The 15,960-nt window shown below is 39.9% G+C and overlaps 1 protein-coding gene across 1 annotated transcript in view; it reads right to left on the reverse strand.

The window, feature by feature from the left end:
• CEP85L (centrosomal protein 85L) overlaps nt 1–15,960 on the reverse strand; it is a 148,071-nt gene that overhangs the window by 23,126 nt on the left and 108,985 nt on the right. Inside the window, exon 4 of the mRNA XM_074150099.1 lies at nt 10,635–10,756. Within this exon, the coding sequence (XP_074006200.1) occupies nt 10,635–10,756 (122 nt within the window). The remainder of the gene's footprint in view (nt 1–10,634; nt 10,757–15,960) is intronic.

Consider the following 15,960-nt stretch of genomic DNA (forward strand, 5'->3'; position numbering starts at 1 on the left):
GTTTTCAGGCTGTGTAGATCCTGCACAACCTCTTTGCATAACCGCCTCTCTGAAAATATCATTAACCTCATGGCACCCAGAAACAAAAATTCTGAAAACAGTCCAGCAGTCACAAGCAGAATAGAAGATAAGCACCATAGAAACTTATTTACTATTTACATACAATCCTATAAGTCTTTAGAGACTTCATACCAGATGCATTTTATCACTGATGTTCTCATATGCTAAGGCAGTTTTAATCCTCTGTTAGCCCACAGCTGTTACTATTAATCCACTGCATAACCACGGGCCGTGAGCGTTATTTAAAGGGAGTGTAGAAGAGTTCAAATGCTCTCAAGAAGCAGAGCTCACATACTGCAGTGGGAACATTGTCCCCAGAAGCCTCCCTATTACTAATCAATCATCCTAACACTTAAAAAAAAAAAAAAAAAGGCAAGCCAAAACACAAAACCAAAAAACTAACAAGACAAAAAAAACCCCAACAACAGCAAAAACCTTCAGCATTTAAGTGCTTTCAAAATTCTGTTTATATACATGGCAACTGCCACTCTGGGTAGGCCCAAACCAGATATAATTAATTCTGAAACTGAGGGATTTTACCTTATAGGCAGCAACACTACTCTCACCTTGTATGAGTTTATAACCTCATGCTCATCCTCCGTGCTCCTCCGTGCAGAGAGCCAGACTAGAGCAGACTGAAATCCTGTAACTGTTGTGACTAAGGTTGGCAAACTCTCCTCCACTCTTCCCTTCCTCTGATCAGCTGCTAACACACTCAAGTCTCCCCAGGGGTCCAAGATGTTTTAAAAAAAGATTAAATTCACTTCTTAAATTTTTTTCCAGATGCTAGAGTTATGCAGATGCACTGCATTACTCTGACCTACTCTTTTTCCTGTAACTTTCAACACAGGAATTTCCAGTCACTCAGTCTTACACAGGACTGAAGTCTCCAGACACCGAGCTCCTCAACCTTTTGTGACTCCAGAAGCCACTACGTACAAGTGGGCACAAGCTGTGGCCTGAGCTCAAGACATGGGGGAACCTGACAGGAGCCCACCCTTGAGACTTGCATTTACAGAAACCATATCATAGCTCACACAACGAGATTCAATGAAAACACTGTACCGAGGTATCATGGAAACTACTCTCCTTCACAAATTCTCTGTTCTTTTTTTCCATGAGTGAGTGTTACAAGTCTACATTGATGGCAAAGTAAGAGTTATTGGCATGTTATGTGAATGTCACGGGACTTCTCACATGGTTTCATTCAGCTTCTTTGTTCAAAGAAAAAATACTCCATTTCAACTTCAATGTCTGTCTTGACACATCCCCTCCCCTCCCACTCAGACTTAAAGAGAAAAGGAGGCAATACCCTGCTCTAAAGTCATCAACCAACCAATGGGACTCAGAGGGGAGAAAAGTTTCTTTTAAAAAAAGTAAAAAAGTCACAAAAGGCAGGAATGAAAAACATCATTTTGGGAGGGACATTTAAAAGCGTGCCTTATTTAAGTTAATGTTTCAAAAGAAAATGTAATTAAAAGATGCATAAACTTTAACTCTTCAATCAATTAATACGAACACGATACCAATAGCACTGCTTTCGCAAAAACTTCTGGCACAAATCTTTCCAGCTGTCCCTCCAGGTGTAATATTGTCTCCAGGAACAGGGGGTGACAGCACGGAAGCAAACAGACAAGAAGAGAACTGAATCCCCTTTTGAACTAGGAGAAGATTCGCTGGTACACAGAAGACCATTGCAGTTACCCGCAGAAGAGTTCTGCAATGAAGTCACTGAAGACATTGTCTTGTATTTTTCTTCAGATATGATGATTTTAAGGCTTTTTTTCTCAGGAACAACCTGGGTTTTATATTATTATTATTATTTTTCTTTTAAAAATTTCACTGATATCCTGGACTATGCCTTTTCACCCCATTTCTTGAACGTCCAGTTGTAATTCATAAATATCCGGAGATCAAATTCTCCCTGTGCTGCTCCCAGGTACGTTCTTTCCAAGGGAACTCAGCTGAAGGGACAGGTTCAAAAGTGGTAGGTACATGCTCTATGGTCCCCTATAACCAGCTCTTTTGTCCCAATCCCCAATTTACATGCTAGCTAGATTATTTACAGAAAACCCTACTATTTTCAAAAAGTAATGATTTTGGCTTAGTTTCAGGTCTTGTAAAACACACACAACTTTTTTTGCTTTTTCCTCTATTTCCTCGAGCATTCTTTATTTTTGTAAACAAGATTTCATGGCTGCAGTCATGTTTCACTACTGCAGATAAATGATGCTTTGTAAGGAAGCAGAAGTTGAAAACCTGTCATGGCAGATCGTACCATTCTCTTGCCTTTCCCAGATTTACCAGTTATTTATTACCCCTACAAGAACTGCTGGCACTACAACTAGGCTACCTGAGATTTTGATACTGTGTAATTATTTTTATAGCATTTATGCAGAGTATTTCTCCTTACCTGGCTTCCTGCCTGCCATAGATACTTCCATTCCTACACAGTAACCTCTTTGCTAAGCCCAACAATTTAAATCACACCCAAGCACGTTGAGCATCAGGAAACTAGAAGCCCATGCTCAAAAGACTGAGACCGATGAAGTGACATACACCTGCATGGTTCTGGCAGGTCCCTGCCAAAGTCCTTTGCTGTACAAGAAAGCAAAGGCTTGCTTGATCCTGAATGTCACTATGTCTGCGGAGAAAGTCAATCTGAACATCAAGCATCTGAGAAGGGTGGTTCGCTAAATTCGGCTCAAATCTTTCTGATGCTAAGAGGATGGGGAACAAAAGTAAATCCCAGCACACTTTTAGACAATTATGCACCTAAGGAAAAAACCCAAACCTCTTCTAAACCCTTGCAAACAGCAAAACGGCCCACCAGCTATCATTTTCTCTTGTAATGGCCATTAGCGTGCCCTAACGTCAATTAACTATGTCTAGCTTGCCTAAAGCCCAGTCTGTAAATAAGCAGCTCACTTTCAGTTGATATATGCAGATGACGAGAAGAAAATGGACTAACACCGTGCTGCCCCATCTGTTCGGGGAGAGGCTGTTGGTGTCCATCCTGTGCACTGGACATCAGCTTTCAGCATCTCACTGGATCACGGTCCCCCTGCCCACCCCCTCAGCCTCAGGCAGAGCTGGTGAGGAGGGGAGGCAAGAGTCCAGGCAGCACCGCTGTGGTTCTCCTTCCCCTCCATGGCAGATGGTGGGTACCACTCAGCCAAGCTGCCACAGCTGGAACAGGGGCCTCTGCTGTGGCCCATCCCAGCATCACTGTGCAATCAAGAGAATTAGTGCTCTTCAGCTCATCAGCAGGGAGAAAGGAAGGCTACGTCCTGGCCTCAGTGATAAGAGAATCACCTCACTAGGACACTTGTATTTAACAGTCAGACTTAGAAAACACTTAAAGGTGGCCTATGGAATGACCAAAAAATGCTTCACGTGTGCATTTCAGTTATGGGTCTGCTAAATTTGCAGTCTCTCTGCCCATGGACAGTAAGGGGCTGCTTCTGGTGGTGCATATTCCCTGTGCCACTGTTCTCTGCAGACAAACATGGGCAAGACAACATGTTATGCCCCGTGAAATGGCAGCCAATCTCCCCCCATCCTGGATGACTGTGACTCTACTTACAAAGCTGGCCAGAATCCAGAGGAAAACTACTGGTGTCACCTGACACTAACTGGATCCATTTAAATGAGCAAAAACAAAGTTACAGCCATAAGAGTGAATTATCAAGGGTAACGGTGGGGCAGATCTCAATTTTGACTAATTTGTGTTTCTGTCCTTTAGGTCAAACAATCCCCCTTTGAAAGCTCAAGACAGCACAAAGGACATGGGATAGCAGAGAACAGAACTCAGCTCAACATGCACAAACCTGCACCGTCTTCAGAGACCAGCATTAATAATAAATAAATTGCTTAATATACAAATTGCTTCTGTGTATGTCTCAAGAACATTAGTACAACATAACTGTCATTCACATCATTTTCTCATATTCACACAGTACAAGCAAGCTGTGGACATGTGCTTACACAGACACTCAGATACGCATTCGTCTGGAAATAAACCACATTTTCTACAACCTGGGACCAACTCATCTGTTCTCTACAAACCCACCTTACCTTCACTTATCTAACATGAAAGAGCCTTTAGAAACCCACATCTGCCACAGAAGCATTTCCTCCCCTCAACTTTTAAGACACTTAAATTAGCGTAAATCTAAGTCCTATGCTACAAGTCAAGATAAAGGTCCAGTATCTTCGAACACTTCGGGGACTTCCTCCACCACAGAAGGGACACTAGTAACTTCATAATAAATCAAATGACAATTGATGCTTACCTTCAAAAGTCATGAGTTAACAAGAAAGAGTTGCTTTAAGTGAAAAGGCCTGAGCAGATTTCCTCAGAATGGGGATACAAAGTAAAATATAACACAGATCCTTCTCTATTACAAATATAATTTATTCCACGGGGCAGTTGGAAGTATGCTGCTTTGTTTTGTTGCTTAAGAAATTGGATACTAATTTTTATATCCCTTTGTTTTAAAGGCATGATCTCTTGGGACCACAAGTTCAAACGTGCAGAGTACTGATAGGGAAAGAGATCAGTAGTAAACAAAGTCTGAAAAACAATGTGAATACATTTTCTGGAATTTGGAAGGTAATGCCAAAGAACTCCAACATCAGCAAAGCTCATGAGAAAAGATGATCTCAAAATTTCCTGTGCAATAAAGCCTGGGTTCCTGGTGAAATTAAGAGCCTGAAGTTCAAAGTGAATACTACCTTTCCACCAGTCACAGGAGAACTTATCTTGAAGAAATGATGGGAACACTACCTCTGGAAGCCAAGAGGTGATCTCTGTTCTGGATGGATTGTTATTTTTTAAGTGACTTTTCTGAATTGCATAGGAGTTTGAAACACTAGCCTGACCCATGGGAAGGAAGGTAGTGCTGAAGCAAGGCAGGCAAGAGCACAGTCAGCTACTGTACTCTACTTTCTCAAAAGTTCTGTGCTACTTAGTCAAGGGGGTGTGAGGCATGAGTGGGACAAAGACATGACTGCTCAGAGAAAGAAATGCACCTTCCCTCCCGTGGTGGGTGATTTTCGACTTCTGCAGTCTCCTGACAGGATGAAAACAGGCCCAGCCTTGCACCTCCCCTGCTGTTCTCTGCTCTGTCAAATACTAGAGCTTCCTAAAAATATTTAAATCTACAGAATAGAAAATGGCTCGGCACCAGTTCCACAGAAAAGGATCTGGGATCGCAGCTGACCAAAACTCCGCAACCTTGTACTGCAAGAAGCAAACACTACAAGCACGGCCTGTGAGACAGACGAGCACTCAGCCGGAGGGAGGCCTTGACTGGCCAGTTTGGACACCTCAGGGAAGATGTACTAATCAGCTGGAAAAATTTCAAGGAATAACAAAAACTACCAGAGGTCTAGAAAACATGACCTAGGAGGAAAGACTAAGTCATATTAGGAAAAGTTTTCTAATGCTTCAGCTAACTAATCACCAAAATGTCCAACCCAGAAAGGTTGTAGGACATAGACATCTACCAGGTGTGACACCACTACAGCTTGCCCTCCCTAGGGCCCAACGGATACATTAGATAGGTATTTCTAGCTCTACATTCTCTCTTTATTGCCAAGAATTAGGTTATTATGGGAAAACTAATGTTAACAAAAGCCATTTCATCAGTATTACTAGCATCCACCTCTGAAAAGGTGAACTTTTAAAACTGCTAAAATAATTACTCTGTAACAAAAACTTCCTGAAAGTTTACCAGCCCAAGATACAAAAGCCTCAACCACAAGTTACATAGGTAATTGGTGATACCAGAAAACGATAAATACATCTTCTTCAAGCTATTATTGCAAGCAAGTAATATTTTGCACAGCAAGACACTCTGATGAGGTTCCTTACAGCCCTACGCCCTGCACAGGACTCCCAGTTATATATCCATGTGCTCAGACCCTGGGTGGCATAAAGCTTCAAAGCTTCCTCAAAAATGACATCAAATTATCATTCAAGTGGATATGCTAATGCTGCAGATTTAACAGACCATCCCAAATTAAGAGAATTACAGCTTTACACTATCAGTAATATGAGCCCTATCAGAGCACATACAGTTTGATGTCAACTATTGAAGTCAGGACAACTTGACACAAGGCAAAGAAAATCATAGAATAGAATCACAGAATTATTAGAGTTGGAAAATCTAATTCTATTGTCCCGATGAAAACACCTAAGCATAGTTTCAGGATGGAAAGCTAATGATTTAACAACTGTTTTCAGAATGCAAATGTTATTATGCCCAGAGGAATGACAGCTATTCACTAAAATTATACTTCTATATCTACCTTTCCTTAAAAAGCTGTTCAAATGCCCTTAAGCTGCCTGGAAGAGAACATTGCATGCACAGAGTTATTCTCAGCAGCTTGTGTCATATGTTCAGATATTTGGCATTTATTCATGTACCCCCTATATGCAGTGCCTGCCAAAGAAACAGTGCCAGGGCCACACTAGAGACATCTACGGTGGCTGGCCAGTCTCAAGAGACATTTGCTATTGCACCAAACACTGTCATTTCAGTGTTGTGAAGGTACTGAACAGAGGAGCAACACAAAGAATTAAAATGTGATGCCGTAATTTTCTAAACCAATACAAACACTGTTGGCTCCCTCTGGTGCTAAATATAATGTAGTGTTGCAAACTAAACCGCCAGAGAAGGCAGTGATAATCTAATTATTTTGTACAGCAGAAGACAGACATTTTAGTAGTAAGTATTACAGCTCTTACATGGAGAAAACACGACACATGCTTTTAAGAGTCACTGTGATCCCATGCACACAGACACACCATGTTTTCACTTCCTAAAAGTACAGTCTCCATCCCATTTTTAAGAGCAGACTTAAAAAACAATTTCAGGCTCTTATTCATTAAATTGACAGCGATTTCTAGAGTAGTTTCAAAAAGCAAACCTAAACCACTTTTAAACCAAACCACTTATGCTATTCTGTTCATTTATACTTAAAACATGCATTTGTTATGCCAAACAGACTACACAAATCAGATCAATTTTAACTAATGTGTTACTAAATATGCTGTTTAACACAGTGTCTAGAATAAAAATCAAGCCACTTGCTCAATTCCCAGAGACAAGCGGCTGTTTGGCTTTTCAAAAATTCCACTCACAGCTCTGAATTTCCAGTGATACACCCAACTATCCAAGTACCGTGATTTACATTGTAACCGTTATTCCTTGAATCATTTTTAACGACTATTTGAAACTTGCTTGCAGCTATTCAAAACTGTTAGATTTCCCATGCAAAACAAGGAAGTTTAATAATCTCATCCGGAAGGGCTGGATTTGTGTTGTCTTTTTGTCACTGTGCGGAAGGAAGGGAAGCAGGCAACAGGCTTTGTTTTCCTCTCCCTCCTCCCATTTTTAACAAGATAAAGGTAGAACAGCTTAAGGATTCTGTACAGAGCCTACATTTCTTACTTATCAACAGACCTAAGCACCGCTACATGGAACACGGTGTGTGGTGCGAAGTGATGTTAATCGCCTCCACCTCCTGGATTATCGAGGCCCCAGCGCAATTCCCAACAGAAGAGGATTTAACCTTAAAAAAAGAAGTGGGTAATGACCCTGTGGTTGAATGGGAGGCTGGTGACAAGGGCAAGAGAAGGGTGTTCCCAGGGTGGTTCCTTTCATCCAGCTGTTCCTTGTACCTGTCAGCAGCAAACAGCTGGGTCTGGAGCACCACGCTGGCTGCTATCCTGCTCCTCCAGCTTCCAGGCAGCACAAGGTTAACCCGTCTCTTTCAAGCTTCTGTCTCCCCAGAATTAAAGAAGTCTTGCTGGCATCCTCTAGTTACCATTTGTAAATTCAGCATGAGACATGACTTAAGGAGACAAGACCTTTCAAAACTCCTTGAGAATCAGAGGTATGAAGGGCCTTCTCAGCGAACACCTACTACCAAATCTCAGTCAACAAAAGAATTCCTCCTCCACTTCCTGAAAGCATAAATTCTGTAATTTAACTACCACCATCTTGAATCCAAATTAACCACACTTTAGCAAACTTTATTTTAGGTCACTATTCCCAAGTAAATGCAAATTCTGAAAAGATGTTTAAAGTATGCTCAGGAGACCAGGAGCTGGAAGACTTAGGTTTACTCCCAAACATCATCTTGACTCTCAGCGCAAGGCCTCATGTCCCTGCATGTTAAATAGGGATAATACCAAATTTTCGCTTACTGCTGCTTAGTGCCTTGCAAAGAGGTATTATTCACACTTAAGTCTTATTAATAGCCCATCTAGTAAGAAATGTAACATTACTGCTTTATAATGGAGTTCTAGGATTGTGGACAGCAGCTATGTACCATTTTCTCTCTGAGTGAAACCAGAAATATTTTTATTTGTCATAGAAAACATTACCTCTTCTTAAAAAAAAAAAAAAAAAGGAAAAAAAATCTGCTGTAACATCTTTATAAATATGCATCACTATATACTAATTGTAAATAATACAAACCATCTATTTTAAATATTTCTATTTTATTTTAAAATAATTACTTTTAAGACAAATATTTTGCCCAAAAGGAGGCTCAATATTCAAAAAGAGCCCTTTCTGTGATCCATTATTATATCGCATCATTGTAATTTGTAACATGCTTAACTGTAACATCAAATGTCTACTTAAAGGAAATGACTGTAACATCACTAAATGGTCTTTGTTTCGCTTCAATAGCATCCAGAGTGTATTTTATTCCTTTTCATGAAAAGGAATAATCTGAGCTGACTTCTGGTCAGAAATCCAGAAAGAATTGTATTCTCTATCAAGTCACACAAAAGTACGTCCTGTACCAAAAAAGAACCAGCACATTGCCATCGGATATCAAGAAACAGCTTTTCTTCCTCAACATGGACAACATCAAGTAATGCTAGTGGCCAACTAGCTTACAAACTGTCACTTCAGAAACTTCACTCTTCACTCCAGTGTGAGACGAATAAGGTGAACTGGCGCTTTAGTTGCCATTGTATAACAAGCCTTCATGAAGAGTGCAGAGGATCGTATGCTCAGCAGACACCAAAGACAGCCCCAAGCCATCACGGGCAACGTACTGACAAATGCTGCTGAGAGCCTGGGCCCCGAGAGGTGGGCTGCAGGTTATACAGCATCACTACTCAGAGAGCAAGCCTGAAGGTAACACTGTCATGTAGATAGCCTTTAATCAGCTGATCAGAAGGTTCTGACAGAGGAGATCTATGCGACAGTGGATGTTTCCATTTTAACTGCTTATCCCTTTGGGAGATGACCACCCCTGCAGGAGAGCTGGCTGAGTGGGATGGAGTGCCCGAGCCTCTGGCCCCGCAGTTCCTAATTTTGGGCACCATCTTCAGCTGCAGAGGCAGGTAAACACACAGCGATACACCACATCAAATGGGGAAGCTGACGCTGACCTTCATCACTACAGTGCCAACAGAGGTAATGGCCAGATCGCTAGGGGACAGAAAGACCTTAAACCACCGCAATTCCTTGCTCTGTTGCAACAGAGGAAGGAACAGATCTTACACAAGCATAATTCTCCTGGTCCCAAAGTAAATTATGCCCAACTTGTCCATCTCCACCCATTAAAAGAGCGTAACTGCTAGATGAAATATAAAAACATTCACAATGGATGCCTGAGATTCCTGTGATCAACACACACCTGCTTTACACAGTTCTCATGCTGTGGAGCAAACTATCAATAAGAGGGCACAACTATTTCAAGATCAGAACAACCACTCCTCTTTCAGCCATGAGCCAAGAGTTTATTATTAAAACACAGACTAAGCCAAATGATAATTATGTCAAACATAAAAATGTCCTTCTTAAATGTCCTACATCCAAACTCTGCAGCTTCTGATGACATCTGCTAATTTAGCATAAGCCTCATTAAGCTTTATTAAAAGCACATTTTCCTTGTTAAGGCTTCATTTTATCCAAACATCAAGAACTTAACAGCAGTGAGTTGCTGCCAAGGCCCATTTCAGATTGGTAGCGATTTTAATAAGAAGTGATGTATTTACTGACAGATAGATCCTGGATTTAGTATTTTATTATATGAATAATTTGTATGAGCATTTGAATACGATTTTACCACTGAATGTTATTGCAAAGGCAAATTTCTCAAAGCTTTATCAACTGGCTTCAAATATATTGCATTTCTGTACTTGTCATGGAAAAGAAAATCAGTGCAATGCAGTTTACCAATCTTCATCTTGCAAGTCACTCTCAAGACCCGAACAAGCAGAGAGATGTCTGATACAACCCCCCAGACTAGTAAGAAGCCAAGATGGGGAAGCTGACAGAACTGACTGTTGGTCTCGATCTCCCTTTTCCATTGCAGAGGCATTAAACCCCTAAGCAAATTTCCAACTCTGTAAAAGACTTCCTGCCAGCAGCCAGTCTTCTCTGCTGGCAACGATTAGCTCCCACATATTTGTGCATAAATATTTGCTGGGCTGGAACCTAACACCTTCACTGACTAAGCAGCTCTCCTGAAAGTCAGTTTCTACATCACAGCTTTTACATCGTCTAATCTAATCAATGCAGCAGGAGCAGGTTACTCACCGATCGATCACAATCTCTTTCTGCCTTAGCAGCCCCTCTTTAATTTTCATTAGAGATTCCCAGTTGCTGAAGTCCTGATAGCTGGTAGCTGGGTAACTTTGACGAGATGTTCCAGTTGGAACCTGCATAAAATAATTGTAGACTTAGCCTCCGAAACAGTAAAGGTAAATAATATCCTAGATATTAAGGCATTTACAAAATGGTTTGTTGTTTCAGAAACTTCAGTTGTTTTTTAGTTTAATTCAGATTTGCTTTATACAAAACAATTGGATTCACAAGCAAGTTTCTTGAAACAAGCTTCAGTCCAGTGTCAGTGATTGAAAACTTATTTTATCATTTCTCTACTAAAGAATTCATAACTCTGAAAGCAGTTTGAGATTAAAAGCTCATTTAGAGCTCAAGGACATAAGACAAACACCACAAAATGTTCATATCCTGCTGCAATTCTTCTAGTACTACAAATGAGATAGCTTGATAGCTTTAGACCTGCCGATGACTGCAGACAACGGTTACCATCCCTTTCACTTGTTTGACTCCCACCTGTAACTTTAGTATATAGAGAAAGAGAAATTCACCTAGATGTGTCTGCACTGAAAATACAGAACAAGAGAATATAATTCTGGTTAAATTCTAACTGTTTCCAAAAAGAAAAGTTTCACAAGTAACAGGTTTCAGTCTTTCCATTCATCTTCACAAAAGCCAGGCTATGTATCTTAGAACAAACTGAGGCTGACAGTTGAACTGAATATGAACCAACAACATTATGGTTTGGAAGAAAAGTAAACAACTAGCTGGGATGTTTAATCAAGAAAAAATTTATACTCAGAATATAAAAAGTATTACAAATATTTGTATCAGGAATTTACACAAGGGAAGGTTTAAGTTTGAACTTCTGTGATCAGATCGAGGCATCACAGCATTGGCTGCCATGAGGTATCGTCTAATCTTCCACCAGTTTTTTTAATCACTGAAAAAAAGATTTCTCTTTTTATTATCTCCAAGGCATCCTGGACCATTTTGCCTTTTTATGGTCTTGGAAGAGAGCAGAAGGAAAAAAAAAAGTGAAAGAATATTTTTACTTGTATTTCTCTCAAAAGTTTTAAATTTCATTTGAAATTACAATAAACTGTATTAAAACCAAGACATACCATTGACAATTAAAATTAGGTAAACAATTGTCAAGCCATCCATGTTTCTGGTCAAAACTTTACTGTGAATTGTAACACTGAATGGAGAGAATTCGTTGCTTGAACCCCCATACCATGATGTGCTGAAGTCAGGAACCAACTCCTGACAGCTGTGGTCTCTTCTGTAAGTTGAAAAAGTATTTTTTCCCATTCAGTCTAATTCAGTTCAATCCCTAACTTGCCCATTGATAAAATGGACAGAAACACATTTTCCTTCTTGCAATGTATAACTTAAAACCAGATGTAAGATGACACGATCTACTATTCTAAAATCTTTCAAGACCATCACCTTCCCCCCCCCCCCCCCCCAAGTCCAATTCATCTGCTTCAGATCATGAAATGAACGTTTCCTTTGCTTAATAAACTGGATAGCTTCAATAGTAAAATTAGTCAGGAACGATTTAAAAAAATCAAAACAAAAAAAAACCCAACAATTCCACTTCATGCCAATTTCTGGCCAAAGAGAACACTGAAAATGTTGACTGTGTTCCTTGCTGGACAATATCAATGATTGTATATCAAGTATTGTATCTTTTCTGAAAAGGTCATATGGACTGGATAAACACTGCTTTTTGAGGAAAAATATGATAATATTAACATCAAATTTTATCTTAAAATGCTTCACTGATTTATGACTATGGTTAATAGTTCATATCCCATGCTCATTCATTAATATATGCCAGAAGCAATAAAAACCCCTACAGAAAACATTTGAAAATTCTCTCAATTGTTGTGTCAAAAAGAAGTGCCAAAGTACAACTGCTTACTGAAGCGTATTCTAGGTTTGAAAGTTTTGTGGGAATAAAATTTGTCGCATCTGCAATTTCTAGTAAGTCAGTTCATTAAACCTATGCTTGTTCAAGGAAGTTATGCTGACGATGGCACAGCACTCTACTGGGAGGCAAGGAATGGCAAAACTAAGTGTGGCTTGGATTAAGATCTACCACCCATTTTTTAACATTTGCCATCGATTTAACAGTTGTCTTGCTTCATTTTTCAAACACAGCGATCAATATTAGCATTTAAAAATCCTAAATTGGTGATATTACCTTGGCTTTTTTTTTTGTTTGGGCAGAAGTATAATAAAATTTAGGAAAGATACCAAGTCATGATTCTTCCTGTAAGTAAAGTGCAGAGTCTCTAAGGGTTAATAAATCTAAAATTAATTTTGCCTGTGTCACTCAATCCAGACCAGATAACTTCGAAGGCATCTTTGGTGCTTACAGAATACCTTAGGATTGTCACATATTGTTCTGTATTACAGTTATCTACATGACTGGCTGAATTAACAGGCACCAGCAAAAAACTATTTCGTTGAAAGTCTCTCTTAGTCACACATGCCATGTCATGCAGTATAAAGTGACAACATCAGGAACTATCACTGTACTTTGTGTCATGAAATTTTTTCCTTTGCTTCTCCCACTACAGTGCAGAAGAATGTTTTTCTATATCTACCTCAATATCATCACCCTACAGTCAAAAAAAGAGAAAGAAAGAGTCCTTGATGCAGTTGGGATTAGATCTTATTTTTCAGAGCCAGAAAGTCCATCTCTACCCAAAAGAAATAACGCACAAGAGTTTTGACATGGTAAACAGGAAATATATGACTTTATAAAGCAAAATCAATGCATTTATTGAGCAAGTGAATTTTGTCTTTAAGACTAAACTATAAAAATTACGATATTAAAAACAATTATTTAAATATGAACCCATATTAACTGAAAACATTTAGGAAGCCACCAGTGGTTTCTCTAGCAAAATTCTTCAGAGCAAGACCATTACTTCAATCTAGCACCTTTGTGAACATAATAGTTTGCACTGAAATTAGAAAGAATCCCTTCAACTTTGGTACAGTGACTATACAAGCTATTAAATATTAAGGCTCCTAGAATGCAAGGCAATGAGTTTCCCAAAATTAAGAACTGAGTATTATTTTGTCAATTAGATGCTAACAATAGCATGATTTTTTTAAAAAAATTGAATATATTAAGTCCTCCTTAGCTGACTGACCGAGATGCTTTGGCTTTGCAATGTATCTAATCTTATGGAGTATATACATGTTGTACACACATAAGTAACAACCAATAAAATATTATTTTGTATTGTAACTGTGTGCTTCAATTTGTCACTCTGAACAGATGAAAATTTCTGTTTCTGATATCATGTTTCAGCCAATTTTAAAAAAAAAGAATATGCTAAAAATAGTTCTTAGCACTTCCCAGAATAACAAGACACTTCACTCATTTATGAGCACATGGTGTTGACTACTCCAAACAGCTTTCTAAGCTGCTTTGAATGGTGTGGTAACACACAGGTGGTCCACTTACACGTGAGTATTTTGTCTCCTAAGGACATCAAACCAAATAGTGAGAGCAAGAAACACTTTTAGGACTCATACACAGAAAGCCATCCACAACTCCAAGTCCTCAACTTGAATCCTCCACAACTGCAAAATAAAATACCAGCTTGAAACACACAGCATTCTTTTCCATCTGCCCTAGAAAATACAACTATTTTTGTCGCCTGGCACCTCTTCCGAGAGTATCAGCCTTGGACCGAGAACATCTGTTCAGTCAAAACAGTATCCTTTGCACAGTGGCGTCCAAAGGTCCTCACTGGCTTGTCTTTTGACAAGGGCTTGGCCTTGACTTTTACAGCCTGGCAAGCCTTCAAGTCACTGCTGAGGCACAGCTATCTGCTGGGGGAAAAGAAAATAATTAAAAAAAAAACCCAACCTTTTCTGTACTAGCCTATATGCAAATATTTATTGCTGAACACACATTGCTGACTGATTCCATCATGTTTCTTAACAGTGGGAAAATAATTTTTCTCTGGATTAGAGGGTAACAACACTGGATAACTTAGGCCAATAATGGCTGTGTTTTTAATTGTGCTAATTAAAACTATCTTCTCCAAACATGCTTGTAGTTCAGCATCTCAGCACACAGAGCAGCACAGCATTCCACGTAACAAGCTGTATCGCAAAGTAAAGGTGGAGTGCAGAAGTGTCAAATGATAGCTAATCTCAAAAAAGGAGTGGATTTTAAAGGCTGGGTTTTTTTTCTGAAAGTTGCAATTTAAATAATTTAGCGCTGACTGTTCTACAAAAAGTAGTAGTAAAGTTTTCACAGCCCATTCCTAACAGCTAGCAGAGCACCAAAAGTTATGGTAAGCGAATGATCCCTTTTGGCCAACTGCTTGCACTGCCCTACACTACCACAGACTACCCCTCTGCAGGGCATTCATTATTCAGGAGAAAGAGCATTCCTTGCATCCACGGCTAATCCAAGACAAAGAATCATCAAACAATGACAACAGGAGGACTATAGGTTCCTTTTGTTCGACTGACAGTGGAGGAAATAAATAGGAGTGTCCCCACGGGCTGTGCCTCAGGGACACAGCACTTGCCCTACCACCTCACTGGGTGACGAGGGAGAAAGAAGAGGTGGATGTGGCAGCAGCAAGGCCAAATGTACTATTATCACAGAGGCGATTCTTGGTCTTTGCTCCCCTGTGATGGAAAAAGGATTAGATCTGTAATGGCAGAGCAGCGGTCACTGATGACCTCCCCACCCTGGGTAAGGAAAGAAGGATTTACCCATCCCTTCCTCCCCACCCAGATTTCATCCTAACATCAGGCCAAGTGTTTCAGCTCGCAACAGCTCCCTCAATCCAGACAATCTGGGAGGAACAGCAGCAAAACACGACAGGACTAACGGCTCTCAGGCAGAAAAAGCGAGAGGAGGTTGCAACCATGGAATCAGGCCCTAATTTTAAATCACTTTAAAAGTAAGGCAAGGAATCATTTCTGTAGAAAGAGGCTGTGCCTTGCTGAAATGCACTAGAAAGAAGAGCCACAAAGACCATTATAACAGATTCCCAGATGGGTAAAAACAAGGTTATAGACTGATTCAAGAAATCCTGACTTGGGGTGTCTGTATTTTACCACTACCTACTTACCGCTCCACTCTGCTCCATCTTTGCCATTTAGGGAAGACAGTGTTTCTGCTCAGCAGGATATAATCACTACAATCCTTGGCAGCAACACCTAGGCTTTCACTTCACTGAATTTTTAGAGTTGGAAGGGACCATAAAGATCATTTAGTCCAACTCCCCTGCTGAAGCAGGATTGCCCAGAG

This window comes from Numenius arquata, chromosome 7 (genome assembly GCF_964106895.1).
Source record: "Numenius arquata chromosome 7, bNumArq3.hap1.1, whole genome shotgun sequence".
NCBI classification, from domain to species: domain Eukaryota; kingdom Metazoa; phylum Chordata; class Aves; order Charadriiformes; family Scolopacidae; genus Numenius; species Numenius arquata.